The sequence below is a fragment of the Rhinopithecus roxellana genome, chromosome 3 (genome assembly GCF_007565055.1).
Source record: "Rhinopithecus roxellana isolate Shanxi Qingling chromosome 3, ASM756505v1, whole genome shotgun sequence".
NCBI classification, from domain to species: Eukaryota; Metazoa; Chordata; class Mammalia; order Primates; family Cercopithecidae; genus Rhinopithecus; species Rhinopithecus roxellana.
The window spans coordinates 31475899-31502480 of record NC_044551.1 but is presented as its reverse complement, the minus strand read 5'-3'; the positions used below and the strand labels follow the sequence as shown (position 1 = coordinate 31502480).

General features: G+C 47.7%; 2 protein-coding genes across 3 annotated transcripts in view; one reads left to right on the top strand and one right to left on the bottom strand.

Annotated features, from left to right (window-relative positions):
- Nucleotides 1-4484, top strand: part of ADAM19 (ADAM metallopeptidase domain 19) — a 96477-nt gene extending 91993 nt beyond the window's left edge. Inside the window, exons 22-23 of one of the 2 annotated variants that reach the window (XM_030926908.1) lie at nt 1490-1642; nt 2430-4484. In XM_030926908.1, the coding sequence (XP_030782768.1) occupies nt 1490-1642; nt 2430-2483 (207 nt within the window). In that variant the 3' untranslated portion in view covers nt 2484-4484. Of the gene's footprint in view, nt 1-1489; nt 2399-2429 lie in introns of those variants that run through there. The other variant, XM_030926907.1, reaches the window with a different exon arrangement.
- Nucleotides 4485-9030: 4546 nt separating this feature from the next.
- Nucleotides 9031-26582, bottom strand: part of NIPAL4 (NIPA like domain containing 4) — a 28392-nt gene continuing 10840 nt past the window's right edge. Inside the window, 8 exon segments of the mRNA XM_010363422.2 lie at nt 9031-11436; nt 12260-12420; nt 15261-15351; nt 16937-16993; nt 21024-21263; nt 23964-24051; nt 24053-24121; nt 24123-24290. Of these exon segments, the coding sequence (XP_010361724.2) occupies nt 10808-11436; nt 12260-12420; nt 15261-15351; nt 16937-16993; nt 21024-21263; nt 23964-24051; nt 24053-24121; nt 24123-24290 (1503 nt within the window). The 3' untranslated portion in view covers nt 9031-10807.

Genomic DNA, 26582 nt, shown 5'->3' with positions numbered 1-26582 from the left:
TTTTTTTCTGTTTATAGACATTTCTAGTAGGTGGTGAGCATGGTGACTTATTTTATGTCAACTATCCTCTCCAGCTTGTTTGTTCCACCTAACAACTCTTGAACATCTCCCCACGCCAGCCCCTATCAACCTACTTCATTCTTTTTAAGTGCTATATCATCTGTCACTTTATAATTTTAGTTGTTTTTCTGCTGATGAAATTTTGCTTATTTATAGTTTCTTTGCTGTTACAAATAGTGCTGCAAGGAACAGATTTGTTACATAGGTATACACATGCCATGGTGGTTTACTGCACCCATCAATCCGTCATCTACATTAGGTATTTCTCCTAATGCGATCACTCCCCTAGCCCCCCACCATCCAACAGGCCGCGGTGTGTAATGTTCTCCTCCCTGTGTCCATGTGTTCTCATTTCATGTTCAACTCCCACTTATGAGTGAGAACATGCGGTGTTTGGTTTTCTGTTCTTGTGTCATTTTGCTGAGAATGATGGTTTCCAGCATCATCCATGTCCCTGTAAAGGACAGAACTCATCCTTTTTTATGGCTGCATAGTATTCCATGGTGTATACGTGCTACATTTTCTTTATCCAGTTTATCACTGATGGGCATTTGGGTTGGTTCCAAGTCTTTGCTATTGTGAATAATGCCACAATAAACATACGTGTGCATGTGTCTTTATAGTAGAATGATTTATAATCCTTTGGGTATATACCCAGTAATGGGATTGCTGAGTCAAATGGTATTTCTAGTTCTAGATCCCCCCTATTTAATAATGATGCTGGGAAAACTGGCTAGCCATATGCAGAAAGCTGAAACTGGATCCCTTCCTTACATCTTATACAAAAATTAATACAAGATGGATTAAAGACTTAAATATAATACCTAAAACCATAAAAACCCTAGAAGAAAACCTAGGCAATACCATTGAGGACATAGGCATGGGCAAAGACTACATGACTAAAACACCAAAAGCAATGGCAACAAAAGCCAAAATAGACAAATGGGATCTGATTGAACTAAAGAGCTTCTGCACAGCAAAAGAAACTATCAGAGTGAACAGACAACCTAGAGAATGGGAGAAAATTTTTGCCATCTATTCATCTGACAAAGGGCTAATATCCCCAATATACAAAGAACTTAAACAGATTTACAAGAAACAAACAGATTTACAAGAAACAAACAACCCTATCAAAAAGTGGGTGAAGGATATGAACAGACACTTCTCAAAAGAAGACATTTATGCAGCCAACAAACAGATGAAAAAAAGCTCATCATCACTGGTTATTTGTCCTCTCAATAGATACTGCCAGCTTGCTCTCCTGACTTCCTCTTGAGAATATAAACACATTATACATACAGTTTCTTTCTAAATGGGACCATACAGTGTATAACTTTTTCCTATCTGATTTTGACCCATAAGATAGCAGGCATATTTTCTTTCAAACAGGCCTCTGGCCTTCAAGTGAGGCTTATTGCTTTCTCTCCAGGACTTCTCCAGGCCTCGGCCACCCCAGAAGGCACTCCCGGCGAACCCAGTGCCAGGCCGCAGGAGCCTCCCCAGGCCAGGGGGTGCATCCCCACTGCGGACTCCTGGTGCTGGCCCTCAGCACTCCCGGCCTTTGGCAGCACCTGCCCCAAAGGTGAGTCCATGGGAAGCCCGCAAGGTGAAAGCTGGTACCAGAGGGCTCCAGGGGGGCAGGTGTAGAGTTGAGAAAACGAAGTAATTCATGCTTCCTGTGGTCTGGACTGAACTTCCAGAACAAAAGCCAAGTACAAAACATTCATGTTTCTTGGTGCCTGCTTGACTGTGGAGTTTTGGCTTCTTGTGAAAGTTGATGCTTAGAATCCCAAGCTGCAGTGGCTTCAGTCCTGCTCCCGCACCTGACCTGCAGAGGGACCCTGAGCAAGTCCCTCTGGAGTCTGTTTCCTCATTTGTACAGAGGCAATGATGGGCAGTAGTACCAGCCCCATCAGGTTGCTGTGAAGAGCAAGGCAGTGCATTAGTAGAAGCCACCTGGCCTGCGGGAGGCTGTGCACACTTGGCCCCTCCTCATACCTCTTCTCTGTGGCTAACAGTCTCAGTTTGCCAGTCTTGGGAGTTGGGTCAGAAAGGGATGAGGTGAAGAAGCTGGCTGACCACCCTGTATTCCCATGAGGCACCAGGAAAGCTATGGACTGTGCTGCTGCCTTAGCAGGGAAGGGAAGAGGAAGGGGTGACTGGTCAGTTTGAGACAGCGGCACCCACTACACCCCTCCCTGCAGGACTGATGGTCTGGGTGAGCGGACACATGGATGGACTTCACAAGAAGCCTTTGTTCTCAGTGGGTGGTCCACCCCTTCTTGTAAAATCAGGAGGATGACTCCCCCTTGATCCCATTGATTAGCATCAAGCTGATGTCTCTCTCCCTCCCTTCTTTTTCTTCCCAGTTTCCAGAATACAGATCACAGAGGGCTGGAGGGATGATTAGCTCGAAAATCTAGACCTGTCCAAGGGGCTTCTCCCTTTCCTTGAGCTCTCTGGACACTGCAGAGGACACATGGCCATGGAACCCTGAAGAAGCATGTCTGGCCGCCGCCTCTGATCTCCTCCCACCCTCCTCCAGGAATCTCCACATCTCCAAAAATCTCCTTGTTGACTCAGTGCCTCCTCGGCTTCCTTGGAAGCCCAGAGGGACTACGATCCAATGGCTTCTAGGTGTTGTTTTGTGCAATATACAGCCCCAGGTAGGGAAGGGAGAGTAGAGGAGGATGAATGGCAGCTTCTCCTCCAGACTCCTAGCCCCGAGGTGCTGATGGAGATGATCAAGGCTGGCAAGCCCCTCAGGCCAGCTCATCCATTCACTCCTGGGGTGTAGGGCACGCAAAAGAACTTCCCATTGCTTCTGCTCTCCTCAGAGGTCCCGGGCTGGACAGAGGCTGGTACTTACCCACCCCTTTTAGCTTTTAGGGATTAAGGAAGGGTCAAGCCAGCCACTGCTGTGGCTCTGTCCAGGGCTTGGTTGAGGGAACGGCTTCTGGCTGTATGGCTGCATGTGACAAGCCAAGTCCCCTCCCACCTCTCCCCAAACCCCTGCATCCCCATATTCACACGGGTCACTCTGACTCAGACAGGTACTATTCATAGGCAGTGTAGACAGCAGGAGGAGCCCGGGCTTGGGCTTCCTCTGAGTCGTGATGCCAAAGGTTGCGACTCCTGACTCTGGATAATTTTTAGTTGCTTTTTGTTTTCTCTGCTGCGCTTTCCTGGTGCCCCATGTTTTTCTCTCTTCCTTCCCCTCTCATTCCCCTTCTAAGTGTGGTGCTTTGGTGGGCAAACCCTCAGTAGTCCTGACCTTCTGGTGAACAGGTGCTTGTGACCTGCAAGTCAGAGTCCTCTGTCACAGTCGGCCACTGGATTTCCCGCATTGGCTCTCAGGAGTGTGACCAGAGTAGACTTGGGGCATGGCCATTGTGGTCATATGTTTATTTTTCATTGTGTTTTGTGACCTCAGCAGGGTGGGGGTCTTCTTCCTTAACTCTCTGAGCTAAATCTAGGTGAGGTCCCACTTAGGAAGCCCAGCTATTTACAAAGTACACATGAGGGAGCCAGCCTGCCCTAGTGGCTGGTCATTGACTTCGGGCTGGACCGTTGCCTTCTGAGCAGAGAACAGACCCATTTCTGGGAGCTGCCTGAGATCACTGGAGGAGGCAGCCAGCAACAGCTGGGCTGGAACAGTCAGAGCTGGGAGCCTGTTCCTCAACTCAGCTTTTTGTCATTCACTGCCTTTTGTTCTCTCTCTGGTCACTGCCCTTACCTGACCCTCACAGAAAGAGAGCTCTGAGCAGGTGAGGGCCTCTGCGGTGGCTCCTGTCTTCCCTGCAGCAGGGAGGGAGGGCCATGTGGTGCTTTGCTAGATAGGACGGTTTTTGCAAAGCACCTGGAGATGTTTTCTGGGAGATTGACTCCCACCCCACAAAGGTGCTGGGTAGCTCTCTGGACAGGAGCTGGCTTGACTCTCACTCCTCTGAGGCTTTTCTGGGGCCTCCTCCTGTCCTGCCATGAGCAATTGTTTGCTCTTGAAAACCTCACTGCAAGGCTGAGGCTGAGCTTCTGGTTCACCACTCCAGGGCCTCCTTATAGTTCTCTGCATACAATAGGTGCTTCTTGGATGTTCTTGGGTTTGGAAATAAGTGGAAAATACGGGCTGTACCCCTGGGGGAAAAGCCTGGGTTGGGTTTAGAGAGATCTCAGGAAAATGAGTTTCTCTTCCCTCAGGGTGGCTGTGATACAGGTTCCCCATCTCCCTGCCATGGGCCATCCTTGCTCCGGAGATCCATTCCCCACCTTTCCTGTGGCCTGATTAAGTCAGGAGACAATCTGCCAGGCCGGGCGCGGTGGCTCAAGCCTGTAATCCCAGCACTTTGGGAGGCCGAGACGGGCGGATCACAAGGTCAGGAGATCGAGACCATCCTGGTGAACACAGTGAAACCCCGTCTCTACTAAAAATACAGAAAACTAGCCGGGCGAGGTGGCAGGCGCCTGTAGTCCCAGCTACTTGGGAGGCTGAGGCAGGAGAATGGCGGGAACCCAGGAGGCGGAGCTTGCAGTGAGCTGAGATCCGGCCACTGCACTCCAGCCTGGGTGACAGAGCAAGACTCCGCCTCAAAAAAAAAAAAAAAAAAAAAAAAAAAAATGTGCCACCCTCTGCCTCAAGGCTTTGGTTCCTGGAAAGTAAAGGTGAAAACATCCCCCTTAACCCCCCTGTAAAACAAACAAGCAGCACCCTCAAAACCCAACCCCATGCCTCGCAGAGGTTCCTGTGGCTTCTCCAGCCTTTCTCCCTCACATCAGGAGGTAGATGGCTCTGAAGTGACAGCGCCACAGTCATAATGACTGCGTGAGCTGGCTGAACCTGCAGTCCACCCTCCCTGGAACCACACCAGAAAGAGGCCTGGGTTGTTGTTTTCTTGCTTTTCGTTTTGTTTTGTTTTATTATTTTCATATCACCTCCATCCCATAAAGTTGTACTGTGAACTGGAAGATGGTGGAATGTTTTGGAATTTGATAGACTTTCGGCAACCAGGTCTACTGATGCTTCTTCACTCCTGGCTCTGTTGAGGGAGGCTGCCCAGGAGGAAGACTGGCCATTGTGCATCCCCTTTTCTCTCCAGTGCCCAGTACGCTGTTTTGAGGTGTCAAATACAAATAAATCTGGGCTTAGGGACGGAGAGACCTTATTCCAAAGCATGATTGCAGAAGGGGAAAGGGAATATTGCAAAGGGGAGAGGAAGGGGCCTTATGGGAATCGTGACAAGGCTCAGACCCACTGATGGCAAGATCTGCAAGTGTCTCAAAGCCCAGGCAGAAAAGGCCTTTTCTTTTATTGGAAGAATTAACATGGCTAGAAAGAGCCACGTTCAGGGAATGACTTTGTGCCCAGCCTTTTTTTTTTTTTTTTTCCCAGGGGAGGGGCTATTTGCTGGCTCCGGCTGAGGGTGGGCCAAAGTCCAGGGTTGGTGGGGAGGAGGGAAACTTAACTCAAGTTTGGGTTAGTGAGTTAGCAAGCTGTTTGTGCAGATGGAGATGTAGGTAAATCTTTTTAAAAATGAAATTAACCTCCTGCCAGTTTTACAACCCAATAATTTTTTTTTTTTTTTTTTTTTTTTTTTTTTTTTTAACAAGCCTTGGAGCCATCTCTAAAACAAACCTCAAGGGATTTGGTGCCCTATCTCCCTGTCTCTGTAGAAGCTTTAGCCTGGGTACCTGGCTCCATCTTGTAACTGCCTGCTAGCCGTAGGTCCCTTTCTGCCTTGCTGGCTTCTCCCTATAAAAGTAAAGCCCTTTTCTGCCCTAGCTCTGAGACACTTGCAGATCTTAAGGTCTGAGACTTGCTGATTTTCTGGTTGGAGTGTTTTTTGTACTGCCATACTCCCTTCCCCGTGAAGCAATAGCCCCTCACTACCTCCTGCAATATGCCTTTCCAATAAAGTCTCTCCCTGCCTACTTCCTAATTTATTCTTATTTGACAGAAGGTATGGAAGACTTGCAATTTGAAAATTGGGGACCAGTTCCAAAGTCAGTAATTGTGTTAACCACGTGTATAACAGCTCTGCTGGACACCAAAGAAAGCCATGGGAACACCAACTGGAAAGGTCCCCTTCCCGAGGGAAGCCTGCGAAGGAGAGGTTCTGTAGAATCCAAGCCCACACTTCCAAAGTCACCCCCCACACGTCCTCTCACACCGTCCACTGTGCGTTTGTATGTGTCTGGGATCCAGGGCAATGTGAATTTTCTTTTTATTTGGGAGATTGTTCACGGAAAACAGATCTTCTTCTCTCTTGTCCACCTATTAATTGTTTACAATATTTGTACATCTATGCAAAATACTTGAATGGGCCATGGTGCCTTTTTTCCTTGTTTGTATTTAATTAAAATGAATCGTTTGTCATTTGCAATGTTATCTGGTTTGGCAACTCTTTTATTGCGTGTTTGTTGTAATGTCCTACTGCTCAGATCAGATAAGATTCATGATGTGGACTCCAGAAAGAGTTCCCGCAAGGACCATGAGTTCAGCCTATAAAGCCATCATGGTGGACCCTGAGCCACAGCAAAGCTTATGTTTTCCTATGACCAGTAGAGGGGGCTGTTTGTCTTTGCACCTGGATGCAGGCTGCTTATTAAATCCTGAGAGTCTTCGATGTTTCTTCTCATCCTACACTTCTGAATATAGAAGACAGCTGAGAGCCTCTGCTCACCTCCTCATCTTATTAAGGCAAGGGATCATACTTTAAAGAGGGGAGACACTTGCCTAAGGTCTCTTGGGCTGGGTAGGTAGGCACAGCCAGGGATAGAGTTGGGTGTGCTTTCTAATTCCAGAACCCTGCATGATACCACATCTCATATTCATTAGTGCTTCCCAGTCCATAAAAGGATCCCACTCTTATTCTCTCATTGATCCCTACCTCAATTTTGAGGTTCTATCGGAGAGATGGAGGATTAATAACCATGATGGAAGGTAACAGTTACTGAATACAGTCAGCCCTCCCTAACTGTGGGTTTCAAATCCATGGATTCAACCAACAGCAGATTGAAATGTTTGAAAAAAAAAAATACAACTATAAAAAGGAATACAATTTTAAAATACGGTATAACAACGAGTTACACAGCGTTTACATTGTATTAGGTATTCCAAAAATCTGGAGATGATTTAAAGTCTATGGGAGGATATATGTAGGTTATATGCAAATACTATACCATTTTATATAAGGGATTTGGCCGTCCTTAGATTTTGTTACTCACGGGGGTCCTGGAACCAATCCCCTGCAGATACCAAGGAGCAGCTGTATTTAACATATGTGAGCGACTGCATGCAATTTACAAATAAGGATTATCTCATTTAATCTTCACAAAAACACTGGGAGGGGCTTCTTGCTCTCTGATTATACTTTTTTTGTTTTTTTTTTTTAAAGATGGAGTCTTTCTCTGTCACCCAGGCTGGGGTGCAGTGGCAAGATCTCAGCTCACTGCAGCCTCCACCTCCCAGGCTCAAGCAATTCTCGTGCCTCAGCCTCCCGTGTAGCTGGGATGACAGGTGCCCACCACCATACCTGTCTAATTTTCACATTTTTAGTAGAGATGACCTCATGGGATCCATCCGCCACAGCCTCCTGAAGTGTTGGGATTACAGGCGTGAGCCACCACGACAAGCCTGATTATACTTTTCTAACCTCTCATGGTTATGAGGTTGCCTATGGACCCTAAAGAAATCTAAACACAAATGCTTTCACTACTAACATGCCTGCTCATGAAATTGCTTCCCACTTACACATCCCTTCCTGGTTAAGAGGCCACTCTTTCCCTGCTGTCAGCCAGTCTCTGGGGTGATGCTCACATGTTGGTCACTAGCATAATGGAGAAAGCCTGGTTGGACAGACGCTGGTTGAAGTCCTGACTCTGTTTTCTACTCAGTAGATAAGTGGGCCTGGATAAGTTCCAGATTTCTGAGTCTCTTTTCACTATACAAATGGGAGTAATATACCTACCTCAAAAGTGTCATGATCATCAATGAAGTTCTGTATGTGAAAGCCCCCAACAGCACCTGTCACAGGCTATGTGCTGAGACATTGCTGACTATATCAGTTTACAGTTGCTTTGCTTAACATGCAGCGTTCTATTGGGATCTCCCTTGCATTGAGTGCTGGTCCCAGGAGAGTCTGGGCAAGGAAGGACTGTGATATTGTTCCTTCAATCTTGTTGTTTTTTTAGTGCCTATGATGTACTAGGGACTGAGGATAAGCAGTAAATCAATGCCAACTCTCATGAAGCTTGTATCCAGATGGGGAAAGAGCACAGATCACAAGAAAATAAATGAATAAAGTAGTGGCAGATTATGCACCAGGCACAGTGGCTCAGGCCTAAAATCTCATCATTTTGGGAGGCCAAGGTGGGAAGATCACTTTAGGAAATTTTGAGACCAGCCTGGGTAACACAGCAAGGCCTCGTCTTTACCAAATCTGAGCCTGGGAGTTTGAAGCTGCAGTGAGCTACGATCACACCACTGCACTCCAGCCTGGGGGACACAGCCAGACCCTGTCTCAAAACACAAAAAAACAAAACAAATTATACAATTGGGAGCAAGGTTAGTCTTGGAGAGATGCATGATGCCTGGTGGTTGAACCAGATATTGACTTTGCTCTTCCTGGCTGTGTGACCTTGGGCAATTATTTAACCTCTTTGAGTTCCTTTCCTCATCTATAAATGGGAATAAAAACATATCCAACTTGAGGATTTGTGAGGAGTTAAAGAGAGAATTCACAGGAAGCACCTACTATGCCTGGTAAGGGCTCAGGTGTTAACTAGGGATGAGTTGTCTTCAACTGACTCCATTTCGAAAACTATCTTTCCCACTCTACCAAGGGTGTTAACTATCAAAGACACGGTAGGGGCTTTATTGGCAGTCACATTCATTCAGAGATTGGAGACTGTCCTTCCAGCACTGGAAAAACCAGTTTAATCACTCAATGCTCAAGGAAGGTCAAGACACAAGTATCAAATAAATATAATCTGAAATCTTTATTCTTGATCCTGCAGACCACACTCTAAGGGCCCTCAGTTTACTGCCATTCTCAAGATCCAAGTTGTTGCATTGCTTTTAATTACAGACGGAAATCCACATTCATCAAAAACTGGGGATTTGAGGCTGAAGAGTCAGGAGCCAGTCTGCTGGTCAGCCAAACCTTGGAGCTCCAAGGCCAGCAGGAATTTACCTGGGCTTGGCCCACTTAGGGCACAGGATAGAAACATAGAGTGCAGGTAGAGTCACATCGGGGAGGCCCTGCATCAACCTTGGGGCTGAGGATCAAAGTCTTCCCTCTTTCCAGATATACCAGCCCACTAATTTCCCTTTCTAATGGTTCTTCTCCAACCCCCGCACTCTTGCAGCTAGAAAAGAGATGGGAAGGGAAGGAATAGTAATTATCTCTCTCTCCAGCTGCTCTGGTTTTTTGTATGCCTCTGGCCAAATGTGAAGGGACCAAAGGTACTCCCCATAGCAGGTGGTGTTGGAACAGTCAGGGCATGCTACTTCCCAGTGTGACAGCTCATCAGTGGAGTGGGGGACTCGGTGGCAATCTGGTCAGCAGCTAGAATGCATCCCATGCCAAGTCTGCACCTCCACTTGGCCATTGAGATTCACAGCTGATCCCACTGTCCAAGCCTTTAAGGCTGCAGCCCAGAAATTACCCCTGAGTTCTTTTCTTCTAAGTTCCTGGATGAGCACCAGAGTCAACAAAAAAGTTAGCCCCTAGTATCCAGACAGCCTGGGACTGTCTTCTGCCACATCCCAACTTTGCTCCTCATCCTCTTCCCACCTCCCCAGATCATAAGTTGGTTGACTCCTTGAGGAATAGAAAAGTGCATTCTGCCAAATTCTAGCTTGGCAGCCAGGCCACTTTGAAGCAGTGAATTTGCTGTTCTTTTTTCAGAGTAAGACAAAATGAAAACACTGGGTTTGGCCACCAGAGTTTGGCTGTGGTTCTATTATTGTTTTGTTTCCAGTTCTGCGATTACTGCCTTTATGTCTCAGTGACTGACTCCTTAGGATGTAAGTAGAGGGGGAAGGGGTGATGGTGGGATGGACTGGGTGGATACCGAGGTGCTGACTGCCAGGCTGGAGTGCTCGGGGAATGAGCTGGTTGACATTTTTCCCTGAGACATCAAGTGGCTTTCACAGTAAGAAGGTCAGCTGAGGTCTTGCTTCTGCCTCCAAAGAGGAAGTGACAGGAGCAACAGGATATTTTACATTGGTCGTGTCCCTGTCAGCTCTAGATAGGGAGGCATGGCCAATAGCCCTTTGGGCCTCTGGGAGCCAGCTCTATGTCATCCTTGGGCTAAACAACAACAACAACAACAACAACAACAACGGAGATTCCGTCTCAGGAGGAGAATTGGTGTAAAGGAACTCCCAATGACCAATATCTCAGTGAACTCCTTGGACTGTGCTACATTCAATGGGTCAGATTCCACCTTCTTCCCAATGGCATAGAGACGGCACCGAAAGAATGAAGGAGAAGGGAGGTCCAGGGGACCTGCAGGCACTGATGTAAACTTGGGTATTTGGTCACTGAGTCTGTTTCCAGGAAGTTCTGCCACCATTGCTATTTGGGTAGAGATGTTTCTCCTGGAAACAGTGATGAGGTATAAATGAACTTCTCAAGAAAAGAGAGCCCATTGGTAACAGTTGCACTGGAAAATAACCAGGTGGTTTTGAAATTGGGAGGTCAGGCTGTACCACTGGGCTCATCCTCTCACTCACATATTCCAAGCTTCAAGAATGGATTATAAATACTTTGGGTTTCTCTTCTGGCGATGAGGTGCTGGCGAGTTCTATATTGTCCACAAGGACGTTCTTGTCTTCCAGTCTAATGACAGTGGGTTCTGGAGCGGGAGAAGGGGGTGGGTTTTTGTGCATGTGGGGCAAGCTGGAGCAGCTGATGTCCAGATCTTTGAAAGCATGCAGCATGAACACGCCCAGGATGATGGTGACAAAGCCCGAGAGGGTGCCTGCAATGTCCACAGCAGACATGCTGTACCACTCCTTGAAGAGGATGATGGACGAGGTAACGACCATCGTGGTGAAGAACACGTAGTAGATGGGGAACACTAAGGAGGTGTTGAAAATGTCCAGTGCCCTGTTGAGGAAGTTGACCTGAGTGCTGAGGGACAGTGCCAGGATGAGGGACAGGATATAGGGGAGTGGGTGCCTGACAACTGGCAGCCCCTGGAAGAAGTTCTTGATGGTGATGCCCAGCCCCTTGACAGCAGCCACGGAGAAGGCCCCGATCACAGAGCAGATGATGATGTAGATGAGGATATTCCTTTGCCCGTAACGTGGGGCGATGACAAAGATGAGGATGAGGCATGACACCAGCAGAAGCACAGCAAACACGATGAACCCTTCAGGAGGAGAGGGAGAAGGATCACCCAGCTGTGGAGGGTGCAGGCTGTGTCTAGGGCCCAGACTCATGGCAGTGGGAGGTAGCATTAAGATCATGGGCTCTAGATTCAGACAAACACGGGTTCCAGTCCCAGCTTCATGACTTTCTAATAACTTGGTTAGGTTGTTAAACCCCCAAGAACTCAGTTTCCCCATTTGTAAAAGAGGACCAACAATAGGATCATCCTCATAAAGCTGTTTTGTGGGATTCAGTGAGATAATGTATATAAAGCATTCATAACAGTGCCTGGCACATAATAAACACTTATTAACGGTACCCATACATACCAGGCCTGGAAGCCTTTAAGCTAGCCTCCCTCGCTAACAAGTACCAGCCCATTAACATTTCTTCTTTAGCTTGCCTTCTCCTCTAGGTGGCAGCACCTGAGATGGTCAGAACCCAATCTGAATTTTGTTTGTTTGTTTGAGACTGAGTCTCCCTCTGTCGCCCAGGCTGGTGTACAGTGGCGCCATCTCGGTTCACTGCAAGCTCCGCCTCCCGGGTTCATGCCATTCTCCTGCCTCAGCCCCTAAGTAGCTGGGACTACAGGCACCTGCCACCATGCCTGGCTAATTTTTTGTATTTTTAGTAGAGACACGGTTTCACTGTGTTAGCCAGGATGGTCTCAATCTCCGGACCTCGTGATCCGCCCACCTCGGCCTCCCAAAGTGCTGGGATTACAGGTGTGAGCCACCGCGCTCGGCCCAATCTGACCTTTTATGGGGCAGTGGGGGGCATTCAACCTCCAGTATTTTCCTGCTCTTTGGGGGCTTGGAGTCTACCTGTGTCTTTCATCTTGGAAGCCATCTCCATGATGGTGGTGACCTTCTCTTCCTCAGGGGCATGTATCACCATCACTGTGCTGCCGGCCACACAGATCACGCAGCCCAGCTTCCCCAGCAGGTTCAGACTCTCTCCCAGGAAATATGAGGAGAGGATGGCACTGCACATGGAAATGGGAGAAGGGGATTAGAGCCGATATGCGTGTCCCAGAGTCCCAAAGAAAAATTGGGCCTGAGCAAGCACTCCCAGAGAACTACAGATCAGAACTCACTACTCTCTCACGTGGAAGTTTTTCTTCCAAAAAAACTTATGTTACCATGGGCAAGTCATGTGACCACCCTAAGCCTCATTGTCCCCGTCTGCAAAATGGGGATGCTAATAATATCCATGGGGGGGGGCATTGTTCTCAGGAACTAAATGAGATAACACACAGAAAATGCACAGTATAGAGCTGGTACCAAAGAATAAACACAGCTGTCACATATGGAGGGCTCAGTATGTGCTGAACATTCTGAATGTATCTCATGTATTAACTCATTTAATCCTCACAACATCCCTAGCTGAGTCCAAGAAAGGTTAAGCAACTTGGCCAGGGTCACCAGGTTCTAAGAGGCCAGGCCGGAATTCTAACCCAAGCAGTCTAATTCCAGAGTCAGGGGGCTTAACTGCTATGCCACGTTGCCACTCAAGTAAACACTCATCAAATGTCTGGTAGTTTTAAAAATAATTGATACAAAATGTCTGTGCTTCCCACCACCCTCAGTTCTCCTGGGGGGGTGGGGGGCAAAAAAATGGTTTATATAGAAACTCATTTCTGGGAGTGTTAGAATATGTGCTGGAGGAATAGAAATGCAGGTGAATTTCTACCATTTTAGAGATTGAAGGTATTCCCAAACAGAAGAGTTGGAAGAACACTTCAAAATGCTCTTGTCACACTGCCTGCCCAATGGACACATCCTCTCTTAGCACTGCCAACAGATGGCTTTCAGCTTTGGCTTATAGACACCTCTGGTGGCAGACAGCCCACCCCTTCACAAGCCAAATGAGGCTGTTGTAGATTTGCTCTAATCATTTACCAAAACTATGCCTCCTGGTAATTTCTATTTTTTGCTCCAGCTCTGCTCCTCGGGTCGTCCATAACAAATCTATTATTTCTTTCATTTATATAAGCCAATATAAACAACCTCAGTGACAATCACAGGTACCGTATCTTAGGCATTTATTACCTACTATGTATGGTGCTAGGAACTTCCTGTCTACCTCACTAGCATCTCACAATTCTTTGCAAAGTGAAATATACTATCTCCAGTTGATAGATGAGAAGACTGAATCTCAAAGAAGTTAAAATGACTTGGCAAGTTCAAATGACTAGCAAGTAGTGGAACCAGGAATTCAGCTCGAGTCCTTTCTAATTATAAAGCTCGTGGGTTTTCTTCTATGCCTCATTGAAGAGGATCCTTGTGACTTCCCTGAGTCTTCAATTTCTGGGCAAATTATCTCCAGTTCCTTGTCGCGCCGTGGTGCCATGATTTCCATTCCCCTCACATCCTCGAGCCAAGCCAGCAGAGGCGAGAAAGGAAGGGGAAAAAATCACGGGCAAGCCTCATATGATCTCAGGGGCATGCTTCTGTCTCTTCACAAAGGTGGCATTAGTTTAGGGTAAAAACCTATTGGCTGTCTCAGGACACAATTAGCCTCAAAAATCCTGCTTCAAGTTGTCAGGAGAGAGGAGATTGATATCTAAGCTCTCTTGTCGGTCTTCCGTCTTTCCTCTGAAACTACCAAATACATTTTGGCCACAATGTCCCATTCAAGAGATTATTCATGCAGGCAGGGGTCACACACAAGGATTTCATGGCTCTCCCAGCTTCCCTGGAGTAGGAATTTGCAAACTAATCGGATATGCAATTATGGTATCACAGCTACATCAGCTGTGTTGGGCCAGTTATACAGCATGAGTCAGGCCAGTTGTACAGCATGAGTTCTATTTGGTTTTTGAGTGTGCAAATGTTGCAAAATTTTCATCAAGACAGTAAAACAAATGATGGGTACTGGGTGTGGTGTGCTAGGATTTACCAGCGTTCCAAGGTTAGGCCAAGGTTGGTCTCCTTCAGATGGGGCTCCAGGACCCCCACAGAGGAGCTGGCTCTGTGTTTGTAGCTCAGGGGGCAGTGGGAAGCACAGACATTTAGTGTCAATTATTTTTAAAACTATCAAACATTTGTTGAGTGTTTACTTGAGAGGCAACGTGGCATAGCAATGAAGCCCACTGACTTTCGAATTAAGACTGCCTGGGTTAGAATCCTGCCTGACCTCTTAGAACCTGGTGACTTTGGCCAAGTTGCTTAACCTCTGTTGGGCTCAGCTAGGGATGCTGTGAGGATTAAATGAGTTAATACGCAGGATACATTCAGACTGTTCAGCACATACTAAGCTCTCACTATGTGACAGCCGTGGTTATTGTTTGGTACCAGCTCTGTACTATGCATTTTCTGTGCATTATCTCATTCAATCCTCAGAACAATGCCTCCAGTAGGTATTATTGGCATCCTCATTTTGCAGATGGGAAAAATGAGGCTTTGAGTGACTAAGTGGCTTACATGACTTGCCTACGGTAACAAAACTACTAAGTGGCAGAGCGAGGATTAGAACTAAGGCAGCATTAATCCGGAGCACATGCTCTTAACTTGTATGCTGCATCTAATTGCAGCACCAAAATACTGGCATGCACCGTTCAGCCTGTTGATGGTGGAAGCCCTTCCAACTGGTTTGGGCTTGGCCTGCCTCTCTATTACCCAGTCAGTCAAGGGGATGCTGGGGCAAGTGGCAGCAAACATTCCCAGGGTCTATAGCTCTGAACAGCACACTGCCTCTTTCTGGAGGCTGAGACCAACCCAGGTCCCTGATTGCCAACTGGCAGTCGATCCCACTTGGCAATTCCAAGCCTCAACAAACTGAAAACGAAACAGAATAAGAGAGGGCTAGAGAGGGGACAATAACCTTATGAGGACACTCAGTGCTCCCAGAGGCGTGACGACTGTTGCAGGTGCAAATGCATAGGCTCCAAAGTTGGCAACTTCTCCAGCAGCCACTAGGAAATGAAGACAGAAAAGAGGCCAGCATGGCGCAGAAGCACCATCTCTGTTCCAGACGAATCATTCCGTGTGCAACCAGCTGGAGAATCCCAGACCAGCATTCCTTAAAATCCTGATCCGTACGCTCTCTCCCTGGAGAGTCTGATCAAACGTCAGTCCCAATCTATCCAGATCGGATCCTTCCATTTTGAAGATGGTGAAGCTAAGGCCCTGAGCCCAAGGTCACGTGACATGCTTATGGGGTAGAAGCCCTCTTGTTCTTTAGGCCTCGTGGCTTCTAGTCCAGGCACAAATTTGTCTCAGGGACTGCCAGTATTTTGCACTAGATCTTTAATTTAAATTCTAGGAAGTGTTAATTATCAAAGGCAGAAACAGTTACAATTATTGATTCTCCAGGTACCAATTGGTTCGTGGACCCCTCTTTTCCAGGAGAATTGTGAGGAGTCTAGAACTACAAGCAGGTGATTAGAAAAATCTGACATTCCCGGCTGGGCGTGGTGGCTCACGCCTGTAATCCCAGCACTTTTGGAGGCCGAGGCAGGCGGATGACCTGAGGTTGGGAGTTCGAGACCAGCCTGACCAACATGGAGAAACCCCCATCTCTACTAAAAAAAAAAAAAAAAAAAAAAAAAAAAATTAGCCAGGCATGGTGGCGCATGCCTGTAATCCCAGCTACTTGAGAGGCTGAGGTAGGAGAATCACTTGAACCTGGAGGTGGAGGTTGTGGTGAGCTGAGATTGTGCCATTGCACTCCAGCCTGGGCAACAAAGGTGAAACTCCATCTCAAAAAGAAAAAAAAAGAAAAGAAAAGAAAAATCTGACATTCCCAAGGGGGCAAGTCTTTTCTCTCCATCCGAGTTTTCCAATTTGTAGACTCCTGAGTTAATATACAGGATAACACTTAGAAAGTTTAGCACATGGTAAGCCCTCAATATGTGATAGCTGTGGTTATCGGAAAAGTGTCTTTTCCATCTCTCTGCTGATAGAGGATGACCTGGGTCTCCCCTTTAAAAGGAGATCGTCACTGGGATAGCTCTGGCTGAGATGGGGATCAAAACTTGATGTAGGGGGATTACAAATAGAAACCTGGTTAATTTTCCACCTAAAAGAGTCAGGGTTTGATAGCAGGAGAGGATGGGTGGAAAGTGGGGGAAATGTGGGAGTATGCAAATTTGGGCAAACTTTAAGTAACGGACCAGCTATGTTCTAAGTGGGCCAACACATTAACTGCCTGTGGACTGGGGGAAGTTGGCCTAGGAGTTCCAGCTTCTACCATGTAAAAGTCAAGAGTCCACTACCAACAGAGCTATAGAGCTATGTTTAAAGGGAAGTTGAGAAAATACACCTTCCTTGTTGCCAGCTGTGTGCAAACCTCTCGGGGAGTAGACGCTTCATGGATGAAGACTGGCTTTGAGGGTAAGATATTCTCCCTGCAAAGGTTGTCAAGGTTTTCCCCTGTGAATCTGGGCCTCAGATGGACACTTGCCATACTAGAGACAAAAATGCCCCACCCACCCCTCCCTTTATCTCTGGCCCTGCTATCAATAGGCCACTGTGACTAGTAGCAAACAACCCACTTACTGGTGAGAAATCCAGCCCACCACATTGTATCTTTCAGGTAGCCGAAGCCTCCGTCCACTGTGGAGGGAATGGACACAAAGTTAGGATGGAACTTGGCCACACTTTCTCAGGCACCTTTCCTAACTCTCTGCTCACTTCCCGGCCTCTAAGGGCTGCTCCTTGAGGCTTGGTTCTGGGCCTTCTCCTGGGTGGGTTCATTTGTTCCTAAAGTTTTAAATACCATGTATATCTGTTGCCTCTGTATCTGTAGCCTGGACCTTCCTTCTGAGTCCAGGTATATATCCAACTGCTTACTTCACATCTCCTCTTGGATTTCTCACAGGAATCTCAATCTCTATCCTAAGTGGAGCTCTTGGTTTTAAATGTTCCCCACCCACCTGCCAAATGAAACACAGTAAGTGGCACTCTCATTTATCCGGTTGCTTAAGCCAGAAACCAGGGAACTTCTCTTTGACTCCTCTCTCTCCTTCTGCAACTGGTAACTCTGTCTCCAAAAAGCATCTCGCATGTGTCCACTCCACTGCTACCCGCTACACCAAGGCACTGTCATCCCTGCTCCAGGTTGAGGCAACAGCCTCCTTCATAGTTACTCTAGTTCCACTCTTGACCCTTTAATAACCTATTTTTCTTTTCATGTTAACCAGTGGTCTTTTAAGAATGCAAATCAGGGTCGAGCATGGTGGCTCACACCTGTAATCCCAGCACTTTGGGAGGCCAAGGCAGGCAGATCACAAGGTCAGGAGATCAAGACCATCCTGGCTAACACAGTGAAACCCCATCTCTACTAAAAATACAAAAAATTAGCCAGGTGTGGTGGCAGGCGCCTGTAGTCCCAGCTACTTGGGAGGCTGAGGCAGAAGAATGGCGTGAACTTGGGAGGCGTAGATTGCAGTGAGCCGAGATGGCGCCACTGCACTCTAGCGTGGGTGACAGAGTGAGACTATGCCTCAAAAAAAAAAAAAAAAAAAAAAGAATGCAAATCAGATTATGTCCCTCCTCAACTTATGGCTAACCAATGGCTTCTGAGTGCTCTCAAGATAAAGACCAGAATCCTAAACAAGACCATGCATAGTCTTGGCTCTACTCACCTGTCCAAGCACATCTCCTGCCACTCTTCTCCTCTCTCTTAGTTCTCCAAAAACGATGAGCTCTTTTCTGCCTCGAGGCCTTTGCACACGCTTTCCCTGTATCCAGAATACTCTTCCTACTAATATTTGCCTAAACTTACACTCACTCTACAGGTTGCTGTGTGACTGTTGCTTCCCCTACGATGCCATCCCTGACTCCCTGATTTCTATTATTTCCTGCTGGAGTTCCCTGTCTCCCTGTCTCCCTCCATCCTTTCCTTCCTTCCTTTCTTCTTTCCTTTCTCTCTCTCTTCCTTCCCTCCCTCCCTCCTCCCTCCTTTCTTCCTTACCTTTTTCCTTCCCTCCCTCCCCCACTACAGGGTCTCGCTTGGTCGCCCAGGCTGGAGTGTGCAGTGGCACGATCATAACTAAATGAAGCCTCAAACTCCTGGGCTCAAGGGATCCTCCCACCTCAGCCTCCTGAGTAGCTGGGACTACAGTCATATGCCACCATGCCTGGCTAATTTAAAAAAGTTTTCTGTACAGATGGGGTCATGCTATGTTGCCCAGACTGTTCTCAAACTCTTGGACTCAAATGATCCTGACACCTCAGCCTCCCAAAGTGCTGGGATTACAGGTGTGAGTGACTGCACCCAGCTGGGGTTCTCTTACTGCACAGCTCTTCTCTTTCATGGCATTGTTGTTTATAATTTTAGTTGATCTTCTTATTTTATGACATTTCACCCAGTAAAATGGAAGCTCTGCAAAGCCAGGAACTGTGTCTGCTTTGTTCAGGACCTGGCACATAGTCAATACTCAATAACATTAGCAACAACGATGACGATAATGATGGATGATGATAGATGGGTTTAAGGTAGTTTCGTACAAATCCAAAAATCTTATGTTGCTTTTTGGGAATGCCCACTTTTCTAAGGAAAAGGTTTCTTGTTTTCATCGGGTTCCTAAAAAGGTCAGAATTTCCTGTAAATGTTAAGAACTCTGAGAGCATTCTACTCTAAGGGTTGAAATCACCGAAGATACTGAAATAGCAGATTGGAGAAAAAAACCTATTCCAGGGAAGCTGTCATTCTGAATGGTCGATAATACCTTCTCTGAGCACAAGCAGAAATTTCCCTGGCACTCTGGGAGTTCTCTGGCCTTTCGAACACTTGTCTAGAAGTGAAGGGTGGAATAGCAAAGACCATTGTTCCCGGCTTCATCCCTGCACCTTACAGCTATTCATTTTGCAGCCCACATGGGCTCTAGACCTATACGTCTAACTGTGGGAACCTCCCACTGAGATAACAGTAATACCAGTACTAGTGCTAGTGTTTGCACTAGTACCTCTAACTGTGGGGACCTCTGACTGAGACAACAGTAATGCCAATCCTAGTGCTACTCTGTGCTAGGTATGACTCTAACTATGTTGCATTTTCTTATAACCCTTCAGGCTGGTACTATTCTTATCTCCATTTTATAGATGAGGAAACTGAGGCATAGAAATGGATACTTTTCTAGCCCAGAATTGAATCACCAGGAATTGAGGAGCCAGAATTAGAACCCTAATAGTCTGCTTCCAAAGTGCAATATCCCATAGAAACATTAAATTGAACATGTCCAAACCTGAATGCATCATCTTCCCATAAACCTGTTCCTCCTTCGACGCTCTTCATCTCAAGAAATAGCACCCAGTTACTCAAGTCAAAAGCATGAGTCATCCTTGACTCCTTCCTCCGCCCCCCCTTGCTTGAAGCCAACCTGTATCAAAGCTGGTAAGCTCTGCCTTCAAAAACTAGCTCTGGAATCCGCCACTTGTCTCCATTCCCATTTCCATCTTCCGGGCCCAAGTTCTGTCCTTTCGCTCACCTACTTGGTCTCCCAGGCTCCAGGCTTGTCCCCTCATCCGTTCTTCACCCAGCAACCGGGGATCTTTTCAAATTGCAAATTAGTCTGTGTCACTCCCCTGCCTAAAACCTTTCAGTCACCTAACAATTGCACTTAGGCTCTGTGCTTCCGTTTACAAGACCCTTCATGAGCTGGCCCTTCGCTCACCATGCACCCCTCCTGCTCCTGCCATCCTGAATGACTTTCGATTTCTAATATCACTCAAGCTCTCTCACCTCTCAGCCTTTGCACATGTTATCCCTTCTGCCTGGAACACTGTCTCCCTCTTTCCCCTTTTACCTTGCTGTCTCCTCATCATCTAGGTCTCAGTTTAGAGATCATCTCTTCTAGAAAAACCTTCCCTAATCTCCTGAGTCTGGGCTTTACACACCCCTCCAAAATATTCCCCCATAGCAGGCTGTGTTTTCCCCATGATGGTACTTAACACATGATAAAACAACTGCCTACTGACTCATCTGTCTCTTCCACTTGACTGAAGGTTCCATGAAGACACTGAATCCCCATGTCTAGCATTGTCCCTGGCATACAGCAGGCATGCGATAAATGGTGATTAAATGAATGAGTCCTTCTGTACAGGATTCCTTTTCTTAAGCACTGTTTCACAGAAAAACATCTTATTTCCCAAACAAGCAAATCCCTTGGGGTCAGAGACCTCACTATTTTCTGGCAGCCCAGTAGGGAGCTCAATCGGATGGCAAGTGAGGGCACACCAGCGTCTGACATTGCTGTCAGCAGAGGTAGCTATTTCCATTTTGCAGAGAAGCTGTGACTTGCCTGTGATGACGCTGGTAGGAAGTAAGACCAAGACCAGACCCGCAGTATCTGATTCTTGGTCCTGAGACTTGTCCCTTCCCTCCTCTAATAAACACACCATGAAGGTCTCAGGAAATTGGATTCTAAAGGAAGTCCTCCTGCTGGCTCTCTAAACTGAGACCTCCTGTTGGAGACCTTCCTTTTTAACCCTAAACCCTAACCCTGTTGGCAGGTGGGATTCCAGACAGGGTTGACAATGAGCCTTTTGTATCTCGCTGAGGCCATCCTCTTAGACTGCAGCCCTGGCCCCTGTGAGGGTTCAGCTGCCCTGTGCCCCATCCTCTCCTGGCCCAGGAACCTACCAGCTCTAGTGGCTCCCGTGGCCACGAGTCGCAGGAGGCCTTTCTTCTTGAGGATGACGCTGCTGCCGATGAGGAAGCTGGACAGGAAGGCCAGGCCCAGGCCGATGTAGAAGCCATAGTTCTGCCTGATCCTTTCCTGCCAGCTGTGAAAGGTGGCATTGCTAGGCACCTCAGGGCTGAGGTCACTGACAATCTGGCACAGGACTTCTTGGGAGGAGCAGTAGAGGTGGAGCAGGGAACCTGGATGGGAAGACCATGGTAAGAGAGTCACACTGGGGACATTTGCACACTTTTAAAATATTGGAATTGGCCACTGTTTCAAATCCTGTGCTTCTGCTACTGCAGCGCTATACGCATATACTGTGCCTCCATCCAAAAATAATAATGTTCAGTGAGTGCTCACTCTAGCTAGGGGCTTTCTTTGCATGACCAGAACAAATTTGTACCACCACGTGCCAGATACAAACATGGGCAAAGGGGCAGACCCTCAGTCAGAAGAAGTATACAAGTTCAATGAAACTGCAAAGAATAGCCAGTAATTCTCCAGTGCTACCACTCACATGGTCCTCTGCTCTGGGCTTTTCCAGGAGGGTCACTAGTGACCACTTGAAAACAGGCACGACAATCATTTCTAGGCTTTTAGTTGAAGAAACCAAAGCTCTGATAAGTTTAGTAACCTGCCCAAAGCCAAAACATGGGTATTAAGTAGTGAAGCCAGTGTCAGATTCTAAGCTTATCTGATGCCAAAGCCCATGCTTTTAACCACCACACACCTCAATAAAGCAGGTAGCATCTGGCCTCCTAAGAGGCTTTTTGTTTGTTTTTGTTTTTGTTTTTTGGGTAGAGATGGGGGGTCTCGCTGTGTTGCCCAGGGTGGTCTTGACCTCCTAGCCTCAAGCTATCCTCCTGCCTTAGCCTCCCAAAGCACTGGGATCACAGACATGAGCCACCGTGCCTGGCCCTAAGAGGCATTGACATTTAAAAATTGGGAGATTTTCCATGAAAATTCAGGTGTGAGGCTACGGTGAAAAATCAGGCCTGCTCACCATATTGCGCCCTCTTCTAAGGCAACCACTGGCTGCGGCTGGGCAGTGTTGCCCCTAAAACAGGACATACTTTCTGCAGTTCCCCAAGAGTCTTATCTGGCTCCTTTCAGTAATTTCTGGCATGTGCTTGGCCTTTGTAGGCATCTGAGTTTGTGACCTCTGGAGGTAGCCTTTTTCAAGCTGTGTGTCACCAAGGCCCAGGTCCCTATGCCAACGATGTAAGCCTTAACCAACTATCCCTCCCACCAACCTAGAACTCCCAGCCAGTGCCTGGAAGGGACCCCAGGTCCATGGTCAAGCAGCTCTGGCTCTGGCACATCTGCAGTGCAGAGTGGCATCTTGGTGGAACAGACTAAGGGCAATGTTGACCTTTCTTCCATGACACAGACCCATGAATAACAGAGCTTGAAGAGCCCTTAGAAAGCAGCCTAAATTCTTATTTTCAGCTGGGGAAACTGAGAAGGGGAAGGGCTTGCTGAGGTCACCCCAACATCTGGTGAAAGATCTGGATCCGGCACCCACTAGGGCACATTCATGTGTCTTTTGCAGTGTGAGATCTCTCTTTCCAAAACCCGTGTCACAATCAAGGGAAGATGAGACAAGAGGCATCTCAGTCCCTAATCAGACTTGTTCTGTGCTGCTCATTCCTGTTTCTCCAGCTCAGGCTTCCTTGCCTAAGAGCTGCATCTGGGGAGTTCCCTGGGCCCAGGAAATGAGCCAGAGCCTGGGATGACATGGGTTAGGGGAGGTGACTCCTGAGAGGAAGACCAAACTCATCCCCACGCCCTTCCCCTGCTCCCTGAAGGTACACCTCTAGCAGGTGGGGCCAAAGAACCCTCTGTGGATGGACTTGGCTATCACAGTAAAGCCTGCAGCACCCAAGGGCTCAGCACCCTCCATTGAGTCAAATTCTCCCACTGCAGTGAAAAGTAGAAGACAGAGGGCTGATGGCCAAAGTAATCCAATTCTGAGCATAGGCCAGATGATTCCTGTCATCCCTTCCGGAATATGCTAGGACTGGGGAACACATTCTGGCCCAGAGAAAAGGTGAGGCTGAAAATGGCCTGCCTTATTCAGGAAACCAAAGTCAGACACCTAATGGGCTGGCTTTGAAAGCTTCACTGTAGAAGGGAAGAGGTTAGAGAAACAGGGATATCTCACAGTCTGCAGTTGCAAGACAAGGTAGGAAAGTGGAGCCACACCAAGGAAGGAGTCGAGGTTTTACTGTCCACTAGCCCTGGATCTATATTCCATTTCCTTACTGTATTACCTTGAGCAAATTATTAGCTGTTCAGAGCCTCAGTTTCTGGATCTTTAGAATGGGGATAGCAAGATAGTAAAATAATAATACCTACCTACCTTCTAGAGGATTCAGTGAGATAATGCAGGTAAAGGGCCTAGTCCACTACCTGCTTTATGATCAGAACGCAATAGGAAGCCAACGGGCTTTCTTTACCCCTTCCTGTAGTTCTTTCTCTTTCTTTTCCAAAGACAAGATCATCCTGCGGAGTCCTCCCATTGACCCAAAGAGAAAGCCCAACTGCGCAGGTACTAAAACCTGAAGCAACTATACATTAAAAGCACAGAATCCCCCACCCCCACCTCTCAGAGTGTCTGCTGTCGACAAAATGCCTGCCCCAACTAACCCCCCCATCTCAACCCAGGGACATCCTTTCCTTCCCTGCCTCCTCTCAGCCACCCCAGCTGCGAAGATGAAAGTGAAGTCTCAGCCAGAACCCTGATCTTCAAAGCTGGGTGGGAGCCACCTTGTGCTGGCCCTCCCCCTCCCCAGCTTTGGCCCCCTTGGGAGGAGAGGATGCGAGGGAGAGGGGTGGCAACGAGGGGAGGGCGCGAAGCGCGGAGCCTGCCTGGTCCCCAGCCCCGCCGTACGCACCGTTCTCGCAGCTGGCGTTGCTGACCCGCAGCTCCATGGGGCCCAGGGCACATGAACCGACGCGCGGGCGGACGGCGCCCGGCGCCCGGGCTCCCCAGCTCCGGAGCAGGTGGCCGCGACTTGTCTCCCGCTTGGGTCGCGCGCGAGAAGCCGCCGGGGGTCCGGACCCAGGGGTGAGGAGAGTGACGCCTCCCAGAAGGGGAGGGTCCCCGGGGAGGAGTCACCCGGGGTCTTGAGCAACTCCCGGGGGAAGGGGGACCAGGGCTCGGGCCGCCCGCAGGGGGGCGCCTGCCTTCCCGGGGTGAGGACGCTGCCAGGCTCCCAGCTCTGGAGTCACCGCCCCGTGCCAGGGGCAAGAGGTGAAGGGGCGGGTTCCCTGCACCACCCCTCCGATGCCTGAACCGGTGCCCAGCTCCATCCCCAGTGAAAGAGTACAGGGGCCCTGGATGGCTGGAGAAGGGGCAACTTTCCTGCCGAGGTGGAAGTGGCAACGTAGGGGTTGGAAGTGGGTACTGCTGCCAATTGGGAACCTGGGTTCCTTCTTTTCCTTCCTTCTGGCCCTCCCACCCTCCCCCCTCCCTCCTCCCCTCCACCTTTCCTCCCTTCCTCCCATTCCAGCCTCCTACCATTCCTCCCTTCCTTCTGCCCTCGACCTCCTTTCCTTGCCTTACCCATTCATTGATTCAACCTAGGTCTGATCTGTGCTGGTAGGTAACAGGTACATAGTGAGTGCCTAATAAATGCCTAATATATATTTATGTCTAATGAATAGATAATAGGAGCTTGGTAAATTAAATGAAAGAAGGAAATGAAGTGATTGGAGACCAAAATGAGTCAGACTATTCCCTGTCCCCCAAGTACCTTATGTTTTAATGGGGGAAACAAAGTGTGATCATCTCTTAGAGACCAATGGTTTTGAAATTACCACTTTAAAATTATTTACATACACACACATACACACATTGTGATGGAAAGCGTATTTGTTACTATGGGTAAGAGTAAAAAGCAAGTTAGAAAAACACTGACCTGGACCATAAAAACACTTATGTAGAGTTTGCTATAGGCCAGAATTCTAAGTGCTGAAAAATTCCAGTTCATTTAATCTTCATGACTGCCTTATAATGTACAGACTTTTATTATTTACCAAAAGGAAACTGAGGCACAAAGTGCTCAGGTAACTTGCCGGGGATCTCAGCTAGGAAGTGGAAAAGCCAGGATCAAACTCATGCTGTCAGTGGCCACTTAAGCTGCCTGGCATTTTACACTGAAAGAAACTGCTCCTGGGCAGTGAGGGTGTGGGGCTACTAAGAAAGCAGTGATTGGTTCTGTCAGTGGTGGTCACCGGCTTCCTGGAGGAGGCAGCTTTTAAGAACTGTCATGTATAGAGTCGTCAGCATGGGCCAGACACTGTGCTAACCCCTTTCCAGGCACTGTCTCATCGAAGCCTCCTAGGAGACAGATATCCTTACTCTTTCCATGCTACAGATGAGAGGAAACTATTATTATCTTTTTTTTTTTTTTGAGACGGAGTCTTGCTCTGTTGCCCAGGCTGGAGTGCAGCGGCTGGATCTCAGCTCACTGCAAGCTCCGCCTCCCGGGTTTACGCCATTCTCCTGCCTCAGCCTCCCGAGTAGCTGGGACTACAGGAAACTGTTATTTTTAAACATTTTATCATGAGGTAATTTTAGACTTATAGAAGAGTTACGAAAATAGTATAGAGAGTTTGCATATACTTGTCACCACTTCCCTTAATGTTAACATCTTGAACAGGAATAGAAAATACTATACTTTAAATATTCCAAGACACTTGCTCCCAAGGTTGCACAGTTAGTGAATGAGGGTGCCAGGTATAAACAGAGCTGCTCTGACCCCCAACCCTGTCCTCCTAGCTACTACCCTCCACTGTCTACTTGCGGACTTCTAGCTGGGCCTCCAAGGATGGGTTCTTCCAGCATGGGGCTTCCCCTAACTTGTTGCATGACTTTAAACAAGTTGCTTACTCTGCATAAGGATCAATTTCTTTGTCAAATGCAACAGCCCCTTCTCCAAGGGGTTGGGATAGGGTTGGGGAGAGGAGAGGTTAAAAGAGAAAGGGAAATGTGAGACACAGCCAATGTAACAGGCCACGTTTGCTCATTTTACTTGCCACATAATTTCACAAGGCCTTGATTCTGTAACGATGTGCACCTCTCTGGAAAAATGCTTTGAAAACAAAACGGGATAGAGCACAAGGCCCCCACATCTCTTGCCTGAGACACTGTATTTCTTCAAAGATAAATGACCCTAGACCTTGCCTATTCCTACACATAGGATAATGTTTGACAAGGTTAGTGACTATGCCTCTGTCATCTATAACCAGATATACTCTTGCACCCAGACTTTCATGTGATTCGGCTTTACTGTAACTTCTGAGCAACTTTGATGTAATGTTTGAGCACACACTGCACTTCCACTACCTGTATATCAGCCATGAGCTAAAACACTGTTTCAGAACTGTGGGGCAAGACCTCTCTGAAAGACTCCTCCCAGACTTTTGTCTTCAGTCTCTAGTCCTCAGTAAGACTTATTTTTTTTTTTTTTTTTGAGACAGAGTCTCGCTGTGTCGCCCTGGCTGGCGTG